The 18,896-nt window shown below is 34.7% G+C and overlaps 1 protein-coding gene across 7 annotated transcripts in view; it reads right to left on the bottom strand.

Annotated features, from left to right (window-relative positions):
* Positions 1–18,896, bottom strand: part of CUL2 (cullin 2) — a 98,629-nt gene that overhangs the window by 29,450 nt on the left and 50,283 nt on the right. For all 7 annotated transcript variants that reach the window (XM_073228941.1, XM_073228937.1, XM_073228936.1 and 4 more), the window contains 3 exons: positions 4,496–4,592; positions 4,292–4,402; positions 1,400–1,562 (listed from right to left, as the gene is read on the bottom strand). In XM_073228941.1, coding sequence (XP_073085042.1) covers positions 1,400–1,562; positions 4,292–4,402; positions 4,496–4,592 — 371 coding nt within the window. The remainder of the gene's footprint in view (positions 1–1,399; positions 1,563–4,291; positions 4,403–4,495; positions 4,593–18,896) is intronic.

Raw genomic sequence — 18,896 nt, 5'->3', positions numbered from 1 at the left:
AATGTCAGTTTTCCAAAGTGGTTGCATCAATTAATACTCTCATTACCAGTGTATCACAAGATCCTACTATTCTACACACTTCCCAATATTCATTATTTTCAGTCTTTTACATTTCATATCAAAATGCAAGTATTGATATCTTAATGTGGTTTTAATTTGCAGTCCCGTATTTTAATGAGGTTGAGTGCCTTTTATGTGTTTATTGGCGATTTGGATATCCTCTGCTCTGTGGTACCTATTCAAATTTTTTGACATTTTATATTTGGGACATAGACCTTTCTCAGTCAATGCAAATATAGTACCCTATGACTGTCTCTTGATGCTCTTTTGATGATCCAGTGGGTCTAAATGGCCTTTTATTGATCCAAAGGTTTTCATTTTAATGCAGGCCACTTGACCAATCTTTCCTTTGTGGTTAGGGCTTTTTGTGTCTTATTTAAAATACCTTTCACAAGCTACCTCAAGGTCATGAAGTTATTCTCCTCTATTAACACTAACAGTGTTACTGCTTTAAATGCCTAAAATGAACTAGTTGATTTTGTATACAGTGTCTGAGGACTATTTCACTTTTTCTCCAAATAAGTATCAGCACTCAGTGTCAAAAAGACTTTCACCCACTGCTCTGCAGTGTGATTCTGGTCTTCAATCAAGGATCTATGCAAGATGGGTTATTTCCAGGCTCTCTGTTTCGTTCCACTGGTCTATTTGCCTATCCTTGCACGAGTGCCTCACAGTCTTAAAACACTGGTTTTAGCGTAAGTCATGCTATTCTGCAAAGGCTTCCCATTGTGGTCTTGACTGTTCAAAGAGTACAGCTTTTAGAACTAAAAAAATTAATCTTCAGTTTTGAGTAGATTACCCTGGATCTGTGTAAATCAATGTTGCTTTCAATAGTGTCTAGTTTTCTATGTAGGTCTGGCACATATCTTGTTATGTTTTAATCCCTGCTATTTGAAAATTCTTAGTGCTATTTTCTCTTTTTCTAAAAAATTTCATTTTTTCACTACTTATTGCTAGCATCCCACTGTATATTTATTTTGTATTTCTATCTTGAATGAGATTGAGCATTTCCATACATTTAAAATCTATATTTCCTTTTCATATTCTTTGCCTTTTTTCCTGTTTATTAAAAACTCTTAATGTGTTAAGGAAACTAGCCCTGGTGACATATAAAAATGTGCAAACACATTTTCTCAGATCTTCTGACTTGAAAATATTTTTGAAAATACACTTTTCTAAAATAGTCTTTTATACAGATTATTAATAATCTGTAAAAGGGTATATCAAAATTTTAGAGACTATTACTAAAATAGGCTTGAATCTAAGGTCGCTTGAAGATGATATAAAAAGTGGGCTTATGATTTCATTTCTATTCACATTTATGTTTCATATCACTTACCATTTTTTTTCTCTTGTCGGATGATATTATGACATTCTGCGTGTAAGAACTGTAAGTGGTCTGCTACCATTCGTTGCTGACATTCATGAATAACTTTAGTATATGAACTTGGATGCAAGTATTTTCGACATCGAATTTCTTCATCTTTTAATCTACCTAGAACCTTTAGAAATATATTCTTAACAATCATGACCTACTATAAGGAAAAGTATGCAGTATCAGTAAATAACTTAGGTAGCCTAATTTTAATGGTTTGATTAAATATGACCAGGTAATAAATAAGGTTTACATAACCACTTTAAATCCCTATTCCATAAATCATTTCAAATTTTCATTTAAACTATTATCTATCACCTACATTTCACCACAGTCTTATAAACAAGTAAAGTGTGCATTTTGTCTTAATTTATAGACAACCTAACATGCAATAGGAAAAGTGGGGAAAGATTATTAAAAACCAGAACAGGTGGTTAGTTTATGAATGTTTAACTATCAAACTAAAAAATAATGACAGTTAACTATCACATTAAAGAGTTCATTAAAATTTTTTAAGTCAAATATATTTAGTCATGTTAACTATGTCAATCAAGGCCTTTACTTTAAGCTTATCCTACATAAAAAACACCGAGCTCAAAAAAATACATGGATTGACAATAACAAGAACCAGCCAGTAAACATAATAGCCAGAAAATCTGGCCAATTTCTACCTTAAAACTATATTTGCAATGAAAATTATGCTAGCATAGCGCATACACACACAAATGTTTAGACTGAAAATATTCTGCAATGTAAGGCCTTGTAACTAGTTTCTGAACTTAACTGGCCCCAGGGAACTATGTACATTTAGGCCTTTGTGAAGAACTGCTGAGTACATCTGGGCAGAAGGAGTTATACTGGGAGAGGTGATGTTGAGGGGGAGGTAACACATCACTCCTGGTTGCCTCTGATATCTTTGTTGGAAATGAGGCTCAAGACTGAGGAGAGACTCATGGTCCTATCTTTCTACTGTATTTCCCTGTTGAGCCAGAAGTTCAGGATGAAATCATAGAAACCAAAGGTGGGCAAGAGGGCCAAATCAATGGAGTTCACTAGATACTACATCAACTACGAAAGTCATTTTGGTCAACCCGATTTTCTTTTAAAATAAAAATAGCCCTTAAAAGGATTATGCATACTAGTCATTTATAGTATACTATAAGAACTTTAATCTATTTACAGATTAACTAAATGCAAAAGGAATTAGAGTGTGGATCTGAGGGGGATAAGGGAGCATGAGAAAAGGAAAAAAATAAAACAATGATAATGGAGGCCAAGGGCACAGGGATACATATCAAGACAAAGGCAGATAAGGCTGGAGTATCTTAACTCAGTGCTTCAAACAGCTATAAAACCACCTGCAGAAAGGGGACAAAGCCAAACCAGAGGAAAGATACAGAAAGGGAAGCAGGAAGGTGACATTTGTCTGGTTAAATGAACTACTTTTATGAACTCTATTTTCCAAACATAATTTCCAGTGGCCCTCCTTTTAACTGTTTGAAATATAATTTACATATCATATGATCCACTCATTTACAGTATACAATTCAATGGGCTTTGCTATATTACATTACTAATGTTTTTTAAATTGTGGTAAAATACATATAATCTAAAATTTACCATTTTACCCATTTTTAAATATACAAATCAGTGGCATTATTTACATTCACAATGTTGTACAACTGTTTATTTCCAAAACCTTTTCCATTATACCAACAAAGGCTCTGTAATCAATCTCAGGAACTCCCCATTTTCCCTGCCTCAGGAACTTCTACTTTGAATTTGCCTATTCTAGATACTTCACAATCTGTAAAAAGGCCTATCAAAGTAGAACCATACAATATTTTTGCCAGTGGCCTTTTTGAAAGCCAGATATAATTAGGAGCATATGCATCACTGATTCTCAGTGCACTTTTCAGGACTGGATCTAGAACCTTTAACAAATTTCTAAGATGCAGAAAGGCTAAGAGCTAAGAACCACTGACTTGGTGTAAACGCACTCAATAAATGGAAGAAAAATGTCCTCGATGACTTATTCAAGGTTCCAGAGATAACTAGTGACAACAGCAGGAAGAGAGTTAGACAATTCAACTTGTAGACCTGGGTTTTTTAGAATATATAAAGTGTGTCCGTAAATACTGATATTTCTTAACCTATGTACTATGGAGGACATACAACTGCTATTCTGCTTGTATTTTATATTTCTTGGCTAAACTAACAAAAATCACCCCATAATAAAATGCTTCAAATCCAACACTACAGATGAAAAACCTTAAAAATTTTAATATATCTTGTATGATAACTGAAATTACAACATGACTAGTCTTTTACTGAGAAAACATGCCTGGAATTTTAAATACAGGAATCAGTATGTGTTAGCTTAATGACTAATTTCCAATGGAGATTTTTCTTAGCCTTCTAGAAACTGAACATGAGTAACCTATCCAAGTATTACTCTACTTTCCCTTCCATTTCAAAGGAAAAAGGATAACCCAAACACCTAGTTTCTACATTTATCCTACTGCCTAAACATACCTACTAAGCACAAAACATAGTTTATTATTTTGCCATGAATGTGCACATACATTAACTTTTAAAGACAAGCTAATCAAGCAATCAGGATGGATCAAAAAGCACCAACCATGATGAAAACTGGAAGAGCACTTTTTCTCACTGAGAATGCTATAGCAAGAATAATGATTTATCAATAGATATTGTACATTAACTATAACTCAGAGCAAAGATCAAACAAAGCCTTTTTACATCCAAGAAAATACACTAATAAGAGAACTAATTTTAAATAAAACCATGCCTGATATATAATAGATTAGGTATTTACCATGTTTTCTTTCTTACCTTTTCCATATACTGTGAGCAGTTTGATTCCTGTAATAAATTTGAAGCTTCTTGTTTGTAATATTCTCCTGTTTCAGTCAGAAAGGGAGACTCAAAGATTTCTTGATAAAACTAAAGAAATCAATTAAACCATATTAAAAAATTAGAACAAGTAATTTAAGAAATCAAAGGTCTGATTATTTGTTTTTAAAGGAGGCTTTTTACCTTTAAGGGGAATTTTTTCTTATACTGTTCAACATGAACAAAGGAGTTAATAACCCCATGGATTACTTTCTGGTTTGGGTCTTCTCCACCACGATCACTGAAACAAGGTATAACAAAATATTATTGAGAATATAAATTATCCATGGAAATACACCAAAGAATGTCAAAATATGACTGCTTATTCTATTGGTCTCATCAGATTATAAAGCATTTTAAAAGTCATTGAGTACTAGATGCTTAAAGATAATTTTTTCATATCACAGATGAATTAATATTTATAATAATGTATACATTAGATATCACTTCAACAAATAAAAGCTTTGACTGTGAAGGTAAAGACATTGTATGGATACTAAGATGATACTTCTTTAGAGCAGCTATGAATGAGCCCATCAGTTTGAGATGTTATGACTGGTGGTAAAGAATATTTGAATTTCACTCACTACAAAGTCTTTTATGAGAGGATTTGGTCTGAAAATTCAGTCTTTGAACCATTACAAGTAGGCCTATAGCACTCTCTATATAATGTATCACTCACCAAAATGACTAACAGCTCTTGTTCTGTCTCTGAGAGACCTGCTAGAGCCATGAATTGTTTTCCATTCAAACACACAGGTATTTCTCTACTTAGGCATTTAGTGAGATGGGTATTTCTATATTTCTTTACACTGCAAAGGGAGCTAAAATTATCTCCAATTATTCATGTGACATTTGGTAAGTTACTATTTAGTCAAGGCAGTACTGTAATGCAAGTCTTAATCACCATAAGAAATGTAGATGAATGTTAGCCTAATTACAGAAATAGGAAAATAAAGCAGAAAAAAAAATTTGCCTAAAGCACAGTAAAACAGTTTGACCTCGGCTGGGAGTTTCTGACCCCAGCACTAATGCTCAAATCAAACCATATGCATAGTTTATCTTTCCATGGTAATCTTCCATATAAGATTAACATGTTTTTTTCTTCACATTAATAATTATTTTATAGAGAGCAACAGAAAATGTATTATCATCATTCCTTATTCTTTAGAGTAGGATACAAAGATTTTCTAAACTTAAGAAAAGTATTGAGGCAGTTATCTTTATTTATTAGTGCCCCCCAACCTCCACCTCTATGTCCCTCTAGTCCTCTTTCATTCTTCCTTTAATTATCTGGATATTATGGGAAAAATTTTTGTACATGAATTAATATGGCTACAGTAATTCTGTCAGTCACAGAATCTTAGATACAAAGTCTACATTTTGATAGGACTAATAAAAACAATTAGGTTCATATAATACCAGGGAGCTCATTTCCTCTGCTCATCTGCCATTAGTTGCCTCTTAAACCCAAATTAAATCTGGCGAAATAATGATCTAACCTTTCTTAGCTATTAGGAACACATCACTTTCCTTTTAACTTTGCCAAGGCCCAAGTGAAAGTCAGTCAAGGATGAAAAATAACTAAATATCTGGAAAATCAGGTTACCTGAAATTGTTTTCATGACCAAATCCTACCATCCCTGTTCACCATCAGCAAACTTCTACTCCTGCTATTCTCAGCACTCCTGCCATTTTTCTCTAATCCCAAAAGGCCCAGATAAGCTAGAATCAGGTAAGGCACTGCCTAGAAAACACACTGATATTCCTAGTATTCAATAACTAAGCTGTCCTCCCTATAAGAATAACATCTGAATTCAGAAACCCTTGGGTATAATGATTCAATTTTTAGGACCACTTATTTTTATTACTGCACAGAAAGTACTACACAAAATCATTATAAATACATCACATTTTTATTAGGCTGACAGATAATGAAAAGAAACTGTGAAAAGATACTAAGCTAGCTAGTCAGCTAAAGAAAACTGATCAAATTGGTCATCTGATAAAACTCTGGTCTCAGCTAAGAACAGTGGTCCCAAGAGATAAATCCTGAAAAAGGGGTATGAAAATTTTTTTATAAATATGGCTTATTATTTCACCTTATCAGGACTGCATGGAAAATGCCTATGATAATCACAATGAAATTACCAAGACAATGAAACCACTCAGCTGGGATGATGTGGACTAATAGGAATAGCTTAACACAGCCCATAAGACCAGAATTTTAGAGTCAGACTGCCTGGGTTTGAGTTTTGACTTCATTAATATGTCACCTTTAGCAATGTTTAATCTCTTAGTACTCAGAGATTTCTTCTGTAAAGTGGGAATAATAATAGAAGTACCTATACCTCATGGATGTGAGGATGTGATAAAGATTAAGCATAATCCAGGAAAGCACGTAGAACAGTGCCTGGCATATGAGTAAACAATCAATAAACATTAGCTAGTATTTTAAGTATTGTAGGAGCAAAATGGAAGCATTTTCAATATATTAAAGAGAAGAATAAAGCTAAGAGACCAAAAAAGCACTGGTTGTGATTTTAAAAGCAAGGCATTTAAAGCCAATTAACTGAGCATTTAACTCAGATAGCAGGCCAGGTTTGCATTGGTCATCAAAAGTTAGGCTGTAACTGAAAAGTCCTGATACCAGGATATGACAATGGACAAATTAATCTCTTAGTGAAACCTTCATTTACCCCCATGTTTAAAATGAGAACAGTGTTCCAGCAAACTAACTGTAGCCTTTTGCTTCCACTCTGAGTCTAAGAAATGACTGGAGGATACCTTTTAATATTCCATTGTTGGCAGTAGCCCTTAGACTTGCAGAAATTGGAAAAAGATGGAAATGAATACTGGACAGTGAAGAGAAATAAAACCACTGACCACAATGCACAAGAGAAAGCACTGCTACAGGAGAGGGTAGGAAGAGGGTGGAGGGAGACAGGCCACAAGTGGCAGACACTGGAAGCTGGATGGCACATGGGCTGACAAAACCAGCTGGGTCATCAGAACAAGCCAGTCTCTGAAGCCTGGCAACAAGCAGCAACTAAGTGTTCCCACTGGCTCAGTAAGTGTGGTGCCTGGGCAGAAGTGGTGCCCTAAGAGGAGGGGAAAGACGGCTATGGGCTCTCGTCTCAGAGCACCTCCTAAGCCCCCCAATTCTCACCTCAGTAAGTCACTGGGAAATTACGGAAATGGTTCCCTCCCAGATTGGCAAGATGTGATAATATCAGACACTGCTGAGTGGTAGAAAAACAGTCTGCTGGTGGAAGAACAGGCGCTTTAGAGGGCAAAGAGGTAAAATTCTAAATGTATAAACTCTATGGCTCCAAACACACACCTGCATGTGTGCATGACAGAAACAGGAGGCACACTAATGGGGAAACTGCTTGAAAGACACCATAAGGAGGACAGTTTACTAAAGTGAGGCAGAGCCACACCAAGTATTATGGAGCAGTATAAAAAGAATGAGATCTTTATGTACTAACATGGAAAAATTACCAAGAAACATAATTGAATTAAAGTACGAAGTTAATAAGTATAAGTATCATTTATGATTTCTAAAGTTAGAAGGGAAAAAAATCACTTAAAGAAAAAGAAACAAAACAATATCCACATTATATTTATTTCTGCACATAGATACAAAAATTCATAGGCAAAGGTTTGGGAAGACAGGCAACCAAATGGTAAGAGGGATTACCTCTGCGGAGAGGAGGCTTGAAGAAAGCACCTGGAGCACCCAGTTTTTCAGAATGCATTTTTGGAGCATTTGCTTATTTACAACTAAGTTTCTCACTGAGTAGCTGACCATCATGCCCAGGGAAGGAAATGTACAAGATGAGTAGGGAACATCCTGACATCTCAGATAGCGAGAAAGCTACCAAGGATTACTAGGATCAGCTCAGAAAGACTCTGGCACCAAGTAACCAAAGACAGTTAAGCTTCAGTACAATATGACAATGAATGGAAATGAGTCAAATATATTTAAGTCTATAAATTCATCATAATCTACTGAAAAAAAAGAAAGAACTAATCAATCACTTCCTGAGGATGACAGGAAACCAACTCATTATCTTGACACATAAAGAAAAGGCAAGAAATGGGCATTTGTTATTATTGCTTTCCTGGGTGAACTTTATATCAGGTAGCCAAATAGCATATGAGGGAAAGCATGTCTTTATCAGATTTATTTCAGGTAAGAAAATGAAAACAAAATGACAGAATTAAAGTGACACAGCTTCATAAAACTCAATAAACTAAAAAAAAGTATTTAGCATTAGTGGCTGCTTACATCAAAAAAAGTATAAAAGTCAGACATTCTGAAAGAACAAAATGCCTATAATTTTGCCAGAGGAATCACCTAGAGTCTGTGTAAGCTCCTGGACTGCCCAGGTGTAGGAAATACTGAGGACAAAGGAACATAATTAAATGTGCCTCATGTACAAGATCAGCAAAATCCAGATAATGGAAAATATAAAATATCAAATGGTCAGGATTCATCAACATATAAATTACAAAGGAAAAAAAAGGATGGAGGGGGAACCTGTTGCTTAAATATTTATTAAAATTATAAACAATTTTAGGTTGTTAAAACATTGAGAGTCCCAGTTCGCAATTCTATTACATTAATAAAAAAGACAGGTAAGTTATTATATGAATACAATTACTTTTATCTTTCCAAGTGAAGTAAACACTGCAAAAAATATGCAGATATACACATATGGTTACATTGCTTTTCTCTTTCCTATATTATATAGGAGGGACACCTTTACTTTTTGGATTATCAACTGAAGTGTGTGTTTACAGATTTCATGATACTGTGAAAAAAATTTAAACAGCTGTTTAACTGATTCTCTCAACAAAAAAAATTCTATAAACTGCATTCTACTTTTAAATATAACACTTCTCTGAAACAGTGTTTTCAAAACACATGAAACTGGCATTATTCCTACAGAGTTCATGTATCTCAAGAGATACCACCTTCACAAGAATATGACTAAGCAGAGTCTGGTCCCAGTTTGTACCTTAAAAGCAGATGAGGCCTGGTTCTGTAAACTAAGGCTCCTCTTTTGCTCCCTTTACATCACTTTATGTTGCTGTCTTGTTTTTCTGTCTGTGTCCTTTCAGACCTTCTTTTTGGCTTTCCTGCAGAGACCCTGCTCCACTCAATTACAACTCTTTTCAAGAGTCATGAGATCCTGATTACAGTTTACTGAGTATTTCAGCATTCATGCTTGTTAAGAATTTTCACTTAGTGGAGGGTGTTGGTGATCTCATAAAGACAAATCTACCATTAGACTAACAGATAACTTCTTTAAGCTGGAGGTGGCTCTCAATTTTCTGAAAATTTCAAAGAAGACTAACACCTTATCTTCTTTGGGAGTTGGGGAATCTTTATGATCCATACATTTCTCTTACAACAAGAAAATGGAAAGATTATTCCATGTCTGATTTTATACAATTGCTAGAGGTGTAGGTGGTAGGACAGTGTAAAATACTCCTCACATAACCAAAGTTACATTAGGAATAACTACTTTCTCTAAAGATATCAACCAAGTTAATTCATCTACTGATGAGTCTAAGACTATACTGCTAAAAGAGGAAGAAAGCACATTACTCTGGTTTAAAAAAAAGAACAAGAATTACAAAAATAACTGAGGTAGGATTATCTCCTTAGCATCAGATCCACCTGTGTGGTAGAAGCATTTTAGCTAAAGGACAAGTGCTTAAGAATCACAGGGCTACTTGTCTAGCTTGGATTAATACTTAGTCCATAGGCACACACCTGATCATCTGATCATCTACATTTGCCCTCTTACAGCACTAAACTATGTTTTCTACCTTTATCTTGCATCTACCTACCACTTCAGCATTTTACTAAAAATAAAAATAATAATAATAAAGGGAGAAATGTGGGATCAACATAAATCAAGTACAAAAATCAAACGAATATTCATATTTGACCTGATTGTTTATAGGTCATATGCGTGATCAAAACCGAAAGTTTCTGTGATGACTGCCCTTGTACTGTTCACCATGTAAGAATTTATTCACTATGTAAGAATTCATTCACCATGTAAGAACTTGTTCGTTATGCTTCAGAAGATTGGAGACTGACGAGAATTAGACTTGAGATGGATTAATGATTGTACATTGAGCACTGACCCCCCCATACTGAATTTTATTGTTGTTAACAACCATTTGATCAATAAATATGAGAGTTGCCCTCTCAAAAAAAAAAAAAAAAAAAAAAGAATCACAGGGCTAAACAGCTATAAACAGCTGCTGGAACATAATCTAATAAATGTTGACTAAGTGCAAACAATCTACTAAGTACAAAAAAGAATTAGGAAAGACACATGTCATTCTCTTGGTCATTATAAAAATAACCACTAAGACTACATATTAAATGATGTTAGCACTAAGCGAAACCCCTCTAAGCAGGAACAAAGCCATTCTGTTAGGGATTGCTGGCATGTTACTAGTCTCTGCTCTGAAGTCTTTTCACTGCAAAGGCTCTCCCCACTTCCTCTCATCTCTTTCAATCCACCAGGAAGGGCTCTAGGCAAGTTACCAGTCTCTCCTCACAGAATATTTCTGTATGATATCATGTTTTATTAGCATCCTATTTATGCTATTGGTTCTTTATTTAAATCTAACTTTAATAAACCATATGTTTATTATATATATAAAAACCATATAAAACCATATGTCAGAAAACAGAAATTTAGAGCTGCAAGGGGCCTCCAAAAGTGAGCTGAACAAACCTTCCCTATTGTACAGTGAAGGATCCACTGAAGTTATTTACATAGGCAACAGAATCTGTGAAGGGAACTAAAATCCCCTGATTTCCACTCTGTGCTATTCATACAAATGATTCAGAGAGGTTTGCTTAAAATTGAAAAAGAGGTGGAGTCAGCAACCTAGACCTAGGAAATCAAGAAAGAATCAAATACTGAAGGCTGAGAATTCTTTTTCTGAATACATCTTTGTATACTGTTGTCAAGATTCTGCAGTCATTCCTGGGAAGTAGAATAGTATAATCCCCAAAGGTAAAAGAACAAAAACATAAACCTTGATCCTACCATACACTACACATTTGAAAAATAATAGATAAAAGTTAAACACATCCATTAGCAAGTGTCAAAGGGTTAGTTACACTGGCTTACCACAAGCTTTACATTAGAACCTGTTTAAAGAACACCTACACAAATAGGATTACTTTAGGGAATTATTATGGAAAGTTTTCACTTGGACATAGCTAATCGGACATAGCTAATCGAATTGAACATTACCATTACTGTGTCTTACTATGCCTCAGGCACTGTGGTAGATACTTTATATAAGCATCCCATTTCATCTTAAGAACAGCAATGCAATATAGGTCCTGTTAACACTTTTTTAGTAACTTGATTTACTTTGGGGACAAAATCCTTTTGGTATCAAATGAAAAACAGTTGGCAGCCAAGTCACAGAAGTGTGCAAAAATATTCCCTGAGGAACAAATTATTCAACTCTGGTGTTTGAAAAACTATTTATTTTCAATTAATTTTAATTTTATTTTATTTCTTACTCCTAATTGCTCTCTTTAAAAAACAAATGTCATTATTTGAAGTAGGAAAAATGGGCAGTTACTGAACTATTAGTGCTTACTGTTATTCTTAAGTGTTTTTAAAAATGATTAATGGAGCCTATAGATCAATAGAACAGAATAGAGAGCCCAGATATAAATCCATGCATATATGGTCAATTAATATACAATATAGGAACCAAGAACATACAATGGGGAAAAGACAGCCTCTTCAACAACTGGTATTGGAAAAACTGGACAGCTACATGAAGAGAATGAAACTGGATTATTGTCTAACCCCATATGTAAAAGGAAACTCCAATGGATCAAAGAACTGAATGTAAGACATGAAACCATAAAACTCTTAGGAAAAAGCATAGGCAAAAATCTCTTGAATACAAACATGAGCAATTTTTTCCTGGGTACATCTCCTCAGGCAAGGGAAACAAAATAAAAAATGAACAAGTGGGACTATATCGAATTAAAAAGCTTCTGCATAGCAGAAAACACCATCAACAGAAAAGGCAACCTACAGTATGAGAGAATATATTTGTAAATGACTCCTCTGATAAGGGGTTAACATCCAAAATATATAAAGAACTCATTCATATGTCTCAACACTCCAAAAAAACAAGTAAGCCAATTAATAAATGGGTAGGGGACCTGAACAGACATTTCTCCAAAGAAATACAAATGAACAACAGGCACATGAAAAGATGCTCCACATCACTAATCATCAGGGAAATGCAAATCAAAACTACAATGAGATATCACGTCACACCAGTTAGAATGGCCACTATCCAAAAGACAAGAAATAACAAGTGCTGGCAAGGATGTGGAGAAGAGAAAACCCTCCTACCCTGTTGGTAGAATTGTAAATTGGTACAACTGCTGTGGAAAGCAGTATGGAGGTTCTTCAAAAAACTAAAATTACAAATACCATATGACCTATCAATTCTACATCCAGTAATTTACCCAAAGAAAACAACATCACTAATCTGAAAAAACATATACATTCCTATGTTTACTGCAGCATTATTTACAATAACCAAGATCTGGAAATAACCTAAGTGTTCATTGATATATGAATGGAGAAAGAAGATGTAGTACATATAGACAATGGAATATTATTTAGCCATAAAAAGAAAAGAAATCCTGCCATTTGCAACAACATGGATGGATCTAGAGGGTATTATGCTCAGTGAAACAAGCCAGGTAGAGAAAGACAAACTCTATATGATTTCACTTATTTGTGGAATATAAAAACAATGCAAAACAGAAGGAACAAAATAGCATTAGAGTCACAGACACTGATAAGTGACTAATGGTTACCAAGGAGAAGGGGAGGGCATAGATGTGAGGGACAGAGGGAGATAAAAAGGCACAATAATTTGCAATCACTATGTAAGTTGATCACAGGGACTGCTGAACCACTGATGTACATATGAAACCAACATAAGCTTGTATATTAATGATACTTTAATAAAAAATAAAAGAACAAAGCAAAATAGAATGAACAAAACAGCAGTAGACTCACAGACACTGTGAAGTGATTAGCAGTTACCCTGGGGGTGGGGTGGGTGAGGGAGATAAAGGGGCACAAAAATTCTCAATCATAATATAAGTTGATCACGGGGATGGAAGTGTAGCATAGAGAATATAGTCAATGATTCTGTAATATCTTCCTATGTTGACAGATAGTAACCGCACAAGTGAGGGTGAGGATTTAATAATATGGGTAACTGTTGAACCACTGTGCTGTATATTTGAAACCAATGTAAGATTATATATCAACGATACTTCAATATAAAAGAAAAAATATTAATGGAGCCTAACACAGCTCTACAATATGCTAAATAAATTATTAATGTCTTTATTTCCTTTAACTGAGATTACCACATAGAAGAGTATTAGGAATTCTACTTACTGCAATAGAATGGTATGGTCTCACATTAGAAAATCTGTCTCAACTTCCATACTGTACTAGCTTTCCAACTCTTCTGGAAATCTAAAACTATGTCAAATAAAAAGTTTTTTTAAAGAGAATACTGCCAATAGCAACTTTCCATACATTTTCAAAAAATAATTCACAACTGACTTAAGAACTACAAGTTTGACTAATCTTAAGACTACTGAAAAACTAGAGCAGTGTTAAAAATATTTTCTACAAAAATCCTAAAAAACCCTAGATCCAGATGGTTTTGCAATGAGTTTTACTAGACACTCAAGAAATGGATGATCCCAATTTTATACAAACTCTTCTATTCAAAGGAAACAGGGAATATGCCCTAATTCATTCTATAAGGATGACCCTGATATCAAACAAAGACAGCATGAGAACAAATAATTACAGGCTCAGTCAACTCATAAATGTTGATACAAAATTCTAAATAAAATATTAGTCAATCGAATGCAACAATGTGTAAAAACTACAACAGACAACAAACAACTTGGATTTTATTCCAGTTATACAAGGCTAGTTTAGTATTAGAAAATCCATAATTGTAATTCACCACTTTAATAGATTAAAATAATTAAAAAACCATAAGGATCACTCAATAGAAATAGAAAAGTCATTTTATAAAATTCAATAGCAATTCAAATTAACTTCATTATTCTTAGAAAGAGTATCTACTAAAAAACTAGAAGAAACATCATCTTAAATGAGGAAACTTCATACATGTAACCTTTAAAATCAAGAATGAGACAAAGATGCTTATTATCCATCACTTCTCTTCAACACTGCTTTGAAAGTCCTAGCCAGTGAGGCACACACACACATGTGCACACATATAAAAGGAGGAACAAAACTATCATTATTTACAAATTGATACCTTACATAGAAAACAAAAATATGCACAAATTATTAGAAATGACAATTTAACAAAGTAATGGGATATAAAATTTACATAAAAGTCAGCTGAATTTCTATACACTAGCAGAAAACAATGATTATATAAGCAAACTTTCACTAATATTATCAGAGACTACCAAGTATATTGAAATAAATCTAACAAAAAGAAATCAGAATCTTTACAAATAGATTTATAAGAACTTATAAGGAGATAATAAGATAATAAGGAAGGCATAGTAAGTAGACATACTATATTCATGGATAGGAAGACTTGAAACAACAAAGATGCAAATTCTCTCCAAACTACATACAGATTCAAGTTAAACCCCACATTAAATTTTTTAAAGGTAGCTCATAAAATCACCTTTAAAAATGATTATAGAAGGGGATAAAGGGGCACAAAAATTTTCACCCATAATGTAAGTTGGTCACAGGGACAGTGGTACAGCATGGAGAATACAGCCAATGATTCTGTAACATCTTCCTATGTTGACAGACAGCAACTGCACTAGTGGGGATAAGGATTTAATAATATGCATAACTGTTGAACCACTGTGTTATATATTTGAAACCAATATAAGATTGTATATCAATGATACTACAAAAAAAAATAACCACGAAAATAAAATAAAATATAAAAAGATGATTATAACATGTATATGGAAGAGTAAAGGGTCAAAGCACAACAAGAACACTTTTGGCTTCTGTGAAGGGCAAGCTTATCATACTGTATATCAAGATACAGTAAGCTACAGTAATAAACAGTGAGATACAGGCACAAAGACAGACAAACTAATGAATGAAACAGAAAACTGACATGACATGGACAGGCTCCACAGCTTTTATCATCTTCCTAAAGAAATTTAAAGATCCCCCCAAAAAGGATGAAAGCCACTGTACTTAATAAATAAGTGGTACTTGATATGCATATGTACATAAAACTTGGCAAACTTTATGGAAGGTTTATGGATTCCCAAGATCAGAGCTGCTGTCTTAGCATTTACTTGGTGGACTTCTCTGTCTGCAAGAGAATCATTTGGCAAATTGTAACCTGAAATAAATCTTCACACTTAAATTTTCGTTGAACTGGAAAAGTTTTATTTATTCTGAAATTACAACCCAACAGCAATCCTTTTCTGTTTGCACTCTTGATTAAGCATTCTCTTTCTGTTTGCATGTGAACATCATAAACAAAGGTAAGAGTTAAGTGACTTATGGAAAAAAAGTGACTTCATAGCTCTATTTATTTTATTTATTTTTAATCTAGAAATGTTTTTATTCTGCCTTCATTTTTTTTTACTTATTTTTATTAAGGTATGATTGACATACACTCTTATGAAGGTTTCCCATGAACAACAATGTGGTTACTACATTTACTCTTATTATCAAGTCCACACCCATACCCCCAATGCAGTCACTGTCCATTAGTGCAGCAAGATGCCACAGATACACTCTGTGACTTCTCTGTGCTACACTGTTCTCCGTGTGATCCCCCACACCATGTGTACTAAACATAATACCCCTCAATCCCCTTTTCCCTCCCTCCCCACTCGCCATCCCACACCCCTTCCCTTTGGTAACCAATAGTTCATTCTTGGAGTCTCTGAGTCTGCTGCCATTTCCTTCCTTCAGTTCTGCTTCATTGTTATACTCCACAAATAAGGGAAATCATTTGGCATTTGTCTTTCTCCACCTGCCTTATTTCACTGAGCACAATGTCCTCCAGCTCCATGTATATGGTTGCAAATGCTAGAATCTGTTTCTTTCTTTCTGCTGAATAGTATTCCATTGTGTATATGTATCACCTCTTCTTTATCCATTCATCTACTGATGGACACTTAGGTTGCTTCCATTTCTTGGCTACTGTAAAAAGTGCTGCAATAAACATAGGGGTGCATATGTCTTTTTGAATCTGAGAAGTTGTATTCTTTGGGTAAATTCCTAGGAGTGGGATTCCCAGGTCAAATTGTGTTTCTATTTTTAGTGTTCTGAGGAACCTCCATATTGCTTTCCACAATGGTTGAACTAGCTTACATTCCCACCAGCAGTGTAGGAGGGTTCCCCTTTCTCCACATCCGCGCCAGCATTTGTTGTTCCTAGTCTTTTCAATGCTGGCCATCCTTACTGGTGTGAGGTGATATCTCATTGTGGTTTTAATTTGCATTTCCCTGATGATTAGTGATGATGAGCATCTTCTCATGTGTCTGTTGGCCATCTGAATTTCTTCTTTGGAGAACTGCCTCTTCATATCCTCTGCCCATTTGTTAATCGGGTTATTTGCTTTTTAGGTGTTGAGGCATGTAAGTTCTTTATGTATTTTGGATGTTAACCCCTTGTCAAACATGACATTTACAAATATATTCTCCCATACTGTAGGATGCCTTTTCATTCTGTTGATGATGTCCTTTGCCATACAGAAACTTTTTAGTTTGATATAGTCCCATGAGTTCATTTTTGCTTTTGTTTCCCTTGCTCAAGGAGATGTATTTAGGAAGAAGTTGCTCATGCTTATATTCAGGAGATGTTTGCCTACATTGTTTTCTAAAAGTTTTGTGGTTTCATGACTTACATCCAAGTATTTGATCCATTTCGAGTTTACTTTTGTGTATGGCATTAAACAATAGTCCAGTTTCATTCTCTTGCATGTAGCTGTCCAGTTTTGGCAACACCAGCTGTTGAAGAGGCTGTCATTTCCCCATTGTATATCCATTGCTCCTTTATCGTATATAATTGACCATATATGGTTGGGTTTATATCAGGGCTCTCTAGTCTGTTCCATTGGTCTATGGATCTGTTCTTGTGCCAGTACCAAATTGTCTTGATTACTGTGGCTTTGTAGTAGAGCTTGAAGTTGGGAAGCATAATGCCCCCTACTTTATTCTTCCTTCTCAGAATTCCTTTGGCTATTTGAGGTCTTTTGTGGTTCTATATGAATTTTAGGATGATTTTCTCTAGTTCATTGAAGAATGCTGTTGGTATTTTGATGGGGATTGCATTGATCTACAGATTGCTTTAGGCAGGATGGCCATTTTGACAATATTAATTCTTCCTATCCATGAGCACAGAATGTGTTTCCATTTATTGGTATCTTCTTTAATTTCTTTTAAGAATGTCTTGTAGGTTCCAGGGTATAGGTCTTTCACTTCCTTGTTAGGTTTATTCCTAGGTATTTTATTCTTTTTGATGCCATTGTGAATGCAATTGTTTTCCTGATTTCTCTCTCTGTTAGTTCACTGTTAGTGTATAGGAATGCCACAGATTTCTGTGTATTAACTTTGTATCCTGCAACTTTGCTGAATTCACATATTAGATCTAGTAGTTTAGGGGTGGATTCTTTAGGGTTTTTTTTATGTACAATATCATGTCATCTGCAAACAGGGACAGTTTGACTTCTTCCTTGCCAATCTGGATGCCTTTTATTTCTTTATGTTATCTGATTGCCGTGGCTAGGACCGCCAGTACTATGTTGAACAGAAGTGGGGAGAGTGGGCATCCTTGTATAGTTCCCGATCTTAAAGGAAAGCTTTCAGCTTCTCGCTGTTAAGTATGATGTTGGCTGTGGGTTTGTCATACATGGCCTTTATTATGTTCAGGTACTTGCCATCTATACCCATTTTGTTGAGAGTTTTTATCACGAATGGATGTTGAATTTTGTCGAATGCTTTTTCAACATCTATGGAGATGATCATGTGGTTTTTGTCCTCCTTTTTGTTGATGTAGCGGATGATGTTGATGGATTTCGAATGTTGTACCATCCTTGCATCCCTGGAATAAATCCTACTTGATCATGATGGATGATCTTTTGGATGTATTCTTGAATTCGGTTTGCTAATATTTTGTTGAGTATTTTTGCATCTATGTTCATCAGGGATATTGGTCTGTAATTTTCTTTTTATGTGGTGTCCTTGCCTGGTTTTGGTATTAGAGTGATGCTGGCTTCATAGAATGAGTTTGGAAGTATTCCCTCTTCTTCTACTCTTTGGAAAACTTTAAGGAGGATGGATATTATGTCTTCACTAAATGTTTGATAAAATTCAGTGAAGCCATCTGGTCCAGGGGTTTTGTTCTTAGGTAGTTTTTTGATTACCAGTTCAATTTCATTGCTGGTAATTGGTCTG

Source organism: Manis javanica, chromosome 2 (genome assembly GCF_040802235.1).
Source record: "Manis javanica isolate MJ-LG chromosome 2, MJ_LKY, whole genome shotgun sequence".
NCBI lineage: Eukaryota > Metazoa > Chordata > Mammalia > Pholidota > Manidae > Manis > Manis javanica.
This window is presented reverse-complemented; position numbering and strand designations above follow the sequence as displayed.